This window comes from Nanorana parkeri, unplaced genomic scaffold (assembly GCF_000935625.1).
Source record: "Nanorana parkeri isolate BGI_ZX_2015 unplaced genomic scaffold, ASM93562v1 scaffold2802, whole genome shotgun sequence".
Lineage (NCBI taxonomy): Eukaryota > Metazoa > Chordata > Amphibia > Anura > Dicroglossidae > Nanorana > Nanorana parkeri.
This window is the reverse complement of record NW_017309070.1, coordinates 76441-83743: the sequence shown is the minus strand read 5'-3', so window position 1 is coordinate 83743 and position 7303 is coordinate 76441. Positions and strand designations below refer to the sequence as shown.

Here is a 7303-nt window from a genome sequence, read left to right as displayed (position 1 = left end):
TGCCAGGAAAACTTCAGCTGCAGAAGCTGTGCCACGGCTCTTGGAGCAACACGTGGCCTGCAGTCACAGACTGGCAGCTTCCATCATCGGCTTCTAACATACATGAGATATTGTCCCCACTTCCTAAACCCACGAGGTGGGTTCATTCACACGCAGTGATGGGTCGTTACCAGTCAGTGTGGTGGAGCTGCTGATGTTGCTGATGGTTGAGGATGGAGTATTCGGTCCCAGATCTTCATCCATTTTCAGTTCTCGCTCCACAGGCTGCGCGGCTCCGTCTTTGGAGAAGGAAGTCGGCGTTGAAGAGATTTCACGCTGAGCTGGTTTCTTCTGCAAGCGGAGCTCCTCTTCAGTAGAGATGGCGAAACGCGGCATATCGGCCAGAGTGGCGCAGCGCCGGCGCACGGTCAGCGGTGGGCTGGAATCGCTCTCAGTGTGGGATGACTCCGAGGCAGAGAGACGCTTCCGGAGGCTACAAGGAGAAGGAAAGGATAGAGATGACAGCTGTGACTAAGCCTCTGATCAGCGTGTTACAAGAGAGGTGCAACTAACAGCAGGTTGTGTGTTAAAGTGACAGAACGGGGGGAGATGGTAACCAGTAGGAATGCACCGATACCACTTTAAGACCGAGTACCGATACCTTTGATCAAGTACTCGCCGATACCAATTACCGATACTTTTTCTTAAAGGGACAGGTCACATTTTTTCTAAAGCAATACAAACTAATGTTTTAAGGTCACTTTCTTAATATTATGATTCATGAGATGACGAGGGAGCATGACGCCGGCTTTCCGGGCCAATCAGAATGCCGGGCTGGGAAGGGGGGAGGAGTCCGGTGACGTCGATGTCCGTGACGTCACCGGATCGCCGACGGGGCTCCCGGAAGCCGGCGGAGTGGTGAGTGTTTTCATTACTAATTAAAATAATAATAAATCGATCAAAAAGTTCAACGATTAATCGATAAATTAATCTTTAATTTCCGCGGCCCCAATGGAAACGGTTGAGAATTTCTGTCGCCAGCATCAGGGTCACAAGCGTGCGATGGGCCTCTAAACAAACCCCTCCCACTGCGTCTGCCGGTGAGTTTTCCTGCCACGTCCCTCCATAGTGATGTGACGGGGGAAAAATATTTACATTTCTGGTGATCCGATGATCCAGCCCCGGTCCCTGTTCTTCAGCCCCCCCAGGTTATCCAGCTTGTCATCCTTCTCCTCGCTGAGGCTGCGCTTCGTAGGGGGCGGAGTTTTCTCTTCATGAATGGATAGGCGCTCCATACTGCTGTATGCCTGGAAACAGACCGAGACAGTGAACCAATAAAGCCAGGAGGTGGCAGAGACACTCGGGCTGGGCAATCCCTATCTTTGTTTTCACGTGACCTCACCCCCCCCCCAAATCACGTTTCCTATTTCCAGGTCTCTCTACAGACTGCAGAACACATAAGAGCTCCGTCCACAGCTCCGCCCCCGGCTATATCTCCAACCTGGTCTCAAAGTATCACCCTAACCATCCCCTCTGCTCCTCCCAAGACCTCCTGCTTTCCAGCTCCCTCGTCAACTCCTCCCATACTTGCCTCCAAGACTTCCCTAGAGTCTCTCCCATCCTCTGGAACTCTTTACCCCAACCTGGCCATCTATCTCTCACTCTGACTGCCTTTAGGCGTTCCCTAAAGACTCATCTCTTCAGGGAAGCCGATCCCACCTCAACCTAACCGCTCAACCATTCATCCCCACACAGCTCCCTCCTCATGTATCACTGGCCCCTCCCCTTTAGATTGTAAGCCCTCAGGGGCAGGGCCCTCCTTACCATCTTGTCAATTGTCTTGTATTGTAATGGCTTCCTTATATTGTACAGCGCTGTGCACACTGTTGGCGACATATAAATCCTGTATAATACTAATAAGAGTCGCTGACACTTGGCTGATCCCATCTACGAGGGACAGACGTGCTGCTGCCTATAACAAAACCTGCACCATGTTCTCTAGGACAGGATGAACCTTCTGCATCCATAGAGAACAATAACTTTTTATGAACTGGAAAATTAAACGTTTCTCTCCGAATTAAGAATAAAAACTTTATTTCTAGAGACTGATGTTTACAAATCGTGTGCAGACATCAAATGAGAGAGCAGAGACTGCGAGTTCAGTACTGAGCTTTGAACACAAGGTGGCGCTGCAGTCCTACAATTTTCCTTCTATTGCAGGGATGGCCCCCCCCCCGGCTGTGGGTGAAACTACAAATCCCATGATGCATCTCTCTCTGGGAGTCGTGTCTGTGGCTGTGAGAATCTTGCAAAGCCTCATGGGATTTGTAGTTCCACCCCCAGCTGAAAGGCAGCAGTTTGGCCATCCCTGCCCTATTGGGAATGTCCAGTACAACGGACTTCTAGAAAATGTCTATATTTCCAGATTGCAGCTCTCGGGTCTATGGCACACGTCTATACCAGGGGCGGCCAAACTCCGGCCCTCCAGCTGTGGTGGAACAACAAATCCCATAAGGCATTGCAAGATTCTCACACCCACAGACATGACTCCCGGAGAGAGGTGCATCATGGGATTTGTAGTTTCACCCACAGCTGGAGGGCCGGAGTTTGGCTGCCCCTGGTCTATACTGAAAGATCTGAGCTCTCCGGGACACATTTCCCGTTACTGGTTCCTATGGTCACCATCGCTCTCCTCTCTATAGAAGCAATGTTATAGTCACCTTGCTGTATCGGGGTGAACAGGAAGAGAATTGTTTGATTTCCAAGCGATCCTCATCATTCGTATCATCCTCCTCCTCCGAGTCCAAATGCTGATATTTCTCTGAGCGAGCTGTGTGAACAAACACAAAACACAGGTGAGAAGAAGCGGAACAATTTCAATCTGCTCTGCAGTGTAAGAGGACGTACGAAACACTTTGCATCAGGAACTGCAGCAACCTGAGCAGAGGTGTCACAAAAGCATCTCATTCCAGGTCTATCTTATTGTACACCACAATCCATCCGCCTGACCTACCATCATCTCCGGACCCCACCACAATTCATCCGCCTGACCTACCATCATCTCCGGACCCCACCACAATTCATCCGCCTGACCTACCATCATCTCCGGACCCCACCACAATTCATCCGCCTGACCTACCATCATCTCCGGACCCCACCACAATTCATCCGCCTGACCTACCATCATCTCCGGACCCCACCACAATTCATCCGCCTGACCTACCATCATCTCCGGACCCCACCACAATTCATCCGCCTGACCTACCATCATCTCCGGACCCCACCACAATTCATCCGCCTGACCTACCATCATCTCCGGACCCCACCACAATTCATCCGCCTGACCTACCATCATCTCCGGACCCCACCACAATTCATCCGCCTGACCTACCATCATCTCCGGACCCCACCACAATTCATCCGCCTGACCTACCATCATCTCCGGACCCCACCACAATTCATCCGCCTGACCTACCATCATCTCCGGACCCCACCACAATTCATCCGCCTGACCTACCATCATCTCCGGACCCCACCACAATTCATCCGCCTGACCTACCATCATCTCCGGACCCCACCACAATTCATCCGCCTGACCTACCATCATCTCCGGACCCCACCACAATTCATCCGCCTGACCTACCATCATCTCCGGACCCCACCACAATTCATCCGCCTGACCTACCATCATCTCCGGACCCCACCACAATTCATCCGCCTGACCTACCATCATCTCCGGACCCCACCACAATTCATCCGCCTGACCTACCATCATCTCCGGACCCCACCACAATTCATCCGCCTGACCTACCATCATCTCCGGACCCCACCACAATTCATCCGCCTGACCTACCATCATCTCCGGACCCCACCACAATTCATCCGCCTGACCTACCATCATCTCCGGACCCCACCACAATTCATCCGCCTGACCTACCATCATCTCCGGACCCCACCACAATTCATCCGCCTGACCTACCATCATCTCCGGACCCCACCACAATTCATCCGCCTGACCTACCATCATCTCCGGACCCCACCACAATTCATCCGCCTGACCTACCATCATCTCCGGACCCCACCACAATTCATCCGCCTGACCTACCATCATCTCCGGACCCCACCACAATTCATCCGCCTGACCTACCATCATCTCCGGACCCCACCACAATTCATCCGCCTGACCTACCATCATCTCCGGACCCCACCACAATTCATCCGCCTGACCTACCATCATCTCCGGACCCCACCACAATTCATCCGCCTGACCTACCATCATCTCCGGACCCCACCACAATTCATCCGCCTGACCTACCATCATCTCCGGACCCCACCACAATTCATCCGCCTGACCTACCATCATCTCCGGACCCCACCACAATTCATCCGCCTGACCTACCATCATCTCCGGACCCCACCACAATTCATCCGCCTGACCTACCATCATCTCCGGACCCCACCACAATTCATCCGCCTGACCTACCATCATCTCCGGACCCCACCACAATTCATCCGCCTGACCTACCATCATCTCCGGACCCCACCACAATTCATCCGCCTGACCTACCATCATCTCCGGACCCCACCACAATTCATCCGCCTGACCTACCATCATCTCCGGACCCCACCACAATTCATCCGCCTGACCTACCATGATCTCCGGGACCCACCACAATCCCTCCACCTGTCCCAATATGAGCTCCAGAACCAGCCACAATTCACACATAGAACTTTTTACCTTAACTCTCTACACACTAAAAACCTGAAGCTCATACACTGCTCCCAGGGAACCTCCCAGTAGATCTCATCACCCACCAGCAGGGCGGCACCAGCCCTATAGTCACAGGAGAAGGCAAGGACATTGCTTTTATCCGGCGGTTTGTGGCCGGCCTTAGCCGGGGGGATTTGCAGCATGTCAGGAAGTCTTACTGTCAAAGTAACTGGTGTCATCCTCCGATTCCAGCTGCGGAATGAACTCGGCTTTCTGTCGGAGGAGTCCGTTCCAGTCCAGATCCTTGAAGAACCGGTGCTGCTTCACCTCAAAGGTTCCACCTTGACATCACGGCAGAGACAAGCGACAGGTTACTATTATATAGTACAGACGGGTGAATATTATACAGACGGGTGATTATAATAAAGCATCAGCACGGCGCCCACCTGTACCCATTCGCTCCAGGGGGTTTTGGCGGAGGAGTCTGAAGATGAGATCCTGGGCATCAGCTGGCAAAGCCTCCTCCTCTTCTTTTCTCAGAGTTCTAAGGCTCGTGGAATTCATGTTTTTAGTAGTCGGAGACATTGTGTGACCAATGCAGAGTCACTTAAAGTGTATGTACACCTTCAAATAAATACTTTTAGAGTGTAAGCCCTCAGGGGCGGGGCCCTCCTCACCATCGTGTCTTGATTTTTATAGTGATTGTAATGTCTTCCTTATATTGTACAGCGCCGTGCACACTGTTGGCGCCATATCAAATCCTGTATAATAATAACATTCCTCTGTTCCTCATAACTCATATACAGTTTTATTTAATGTAGTGTGTGCAATGCACTTTAAATACCTGGTGATCCTGCCACTCCCCTTGCGTCCTGACCACACTAAGCTTGGGAGGAGATACCATGCTGGCCTGGTCCGTATACGTCTTTCATCTGCTAATTGGACTTACAGGACACAGGCGTGCCTGCACTCCCCTTATCAGCAGGTGACCTCCTAGGTTGAGGTCTGGTCTCTTAACAGGACACCCAAAGGTCCTCCACACCAAACTGGTCACACCGTGTCTTTATACAATGATTAGCATTAACAGTACCTGGCACTGGAAACCCATTGAATCAACCATTTGAAGGATGGGGGGCACCTATGGCCATATAGTTTACACTCGAGTTCCTCCACCAAGCTGGTCACACCATGTCTGTATAGAGTTGGCCTTCTACACCTGAACTCAATAAACCTATGGAACACTTATGTTCCATAAGGTGTTCCTAGGTTCCATAGGGTTGAGGTCGGGTTAGGGTGTTCCTAGGTTCCATAGGGTTGAGGTCGAGTTAGGGTGTTCTTAGGTTCCATAGGGTTGAGGTCGGGTTAGGGTGTTCCATAGGGTGTTCCTAGGTTCCATAGGGTTGAGGTCGGGTTAGGGTGTTCCATAGGGTGTTCCATAGATTCCATAGGGTTGAGGTCAGGGGTCTGTGCAGGACACTCGAGTTCCTCCACCACACTGGTCACACCGTGTCTGTATGGAGCCCCCCCTCCCCCCATGTCTATATGGAGGTGGCTCTGTACACGGGGGACAGTCATGGGGGGGACAGAAAAGGGTCTTCACCAAACTGTGACAACAAGGCTGGAGGAGGACAATTGTCTACAATGTCTTTGTATGATGGAGGATGAACAGAACCTTCACCGGAGACCCCTGAACCCCGTCATTGGAGGAGGGGGGGGGGTCCTCATACATTTGGCCATATAGAGTACATAATGGGACATAAGAATGACTTACCACTGATCACCTGTCCAAACAGCTCTTCCGGGGTGTCTCCAAAGAAGGGGACGCAGCCCACTAAAAACTCAAACAGAATGACACCCATTGCCCACCAGTCCACGGGCTTCCCATAGCCTTGCCTCAGGATGACCTCGGGGGCAATGTATTCTGGGGTGCCGCATACCTGTGCCGGGGGGGACAAAGATCAATTCTTAACGTTACAGACGCAGGACAAGCCGAAGGCTTCCCGATAATGCCCCGTCCTGCCCCTAGCACCGGAGGGGAACCCGTCATCTCACCTGTTTATCCAAAAACTCTCGCGTGTCTTTCTCTATGTGTCCCTCATACAGATTGGTCGTTAGACTCATCAGCCCAATCTTAGAAAGCCCGAAATCCGTCAGCTTGATGTGCCCCATGGAGGTGATCAGGAGGCTGTGGAATGAGGAACAGAAGGACAACGCATTTTACACCCCGGCACATGACAACGTCGCTTATAAGAGGCACGAGGGACGCGGCCAGGAGACAGACTTACTTATCGGGCTTCAGATCTCGGTGGACGATTCCGTAGTTATGGAGATATTCCAACGCGAGAACCGTCTCTGCAAAATACATCCTGGCCATGTCCACGGGGAGGGCGCCAATATTCTTCAGGAGGGTAGCGTCGGACTGGCACTCACCTTCCACATACTCCATCACCATACACAAGTGGCGCTTGGTCTCGAAGGAGCAGAACATGCTGACCACAAAGGGGTTCTCGGCAAAGGTCAGGATGTCCCTCTCCACAAAGGCCTGCTGGATCTGGTTCCTCAGGATTAAATTCTGCTTGTTGATCTTCTTCATGGCGAATCGCTGCCGGGTGC

The 7303-nt window shown here is 52.0% G+C and overlaps 1 protein-coding gene across 1 annotated transcript in view; it reads right to left on the bottom strand.

The window, feature by feature from the left end:
- Positions 1 to 7303, bottom strand: part of LOC108802334 (microtubule-associated serine/threonine-protein kinase 2-like) — an 83331-nt gene that overhangs the window by 7557 nt on the left and 68471 nt on the right. Inside the window, 8 exon segments of the mRNA XM_018574197.1 lie at positions 171 to 472; positions 1135 to 1286; positions 2700 to 2809; positions 4909 to 5031; positions 5137 to 5234; positions 6458 to 6627; positions 6743 to 6875; positions 6976 to 7299. Coding sequence (XP_018429699.1) covers positions 171 to 472; positions 1135 to 1286; positions 2700 to 2809; positions 4909 to 5031; positions 5137 to 5234; positions 6458 to 6627; positions 6743 to 6875; positions 6976 to 7299 — 1412 coding nt within the window.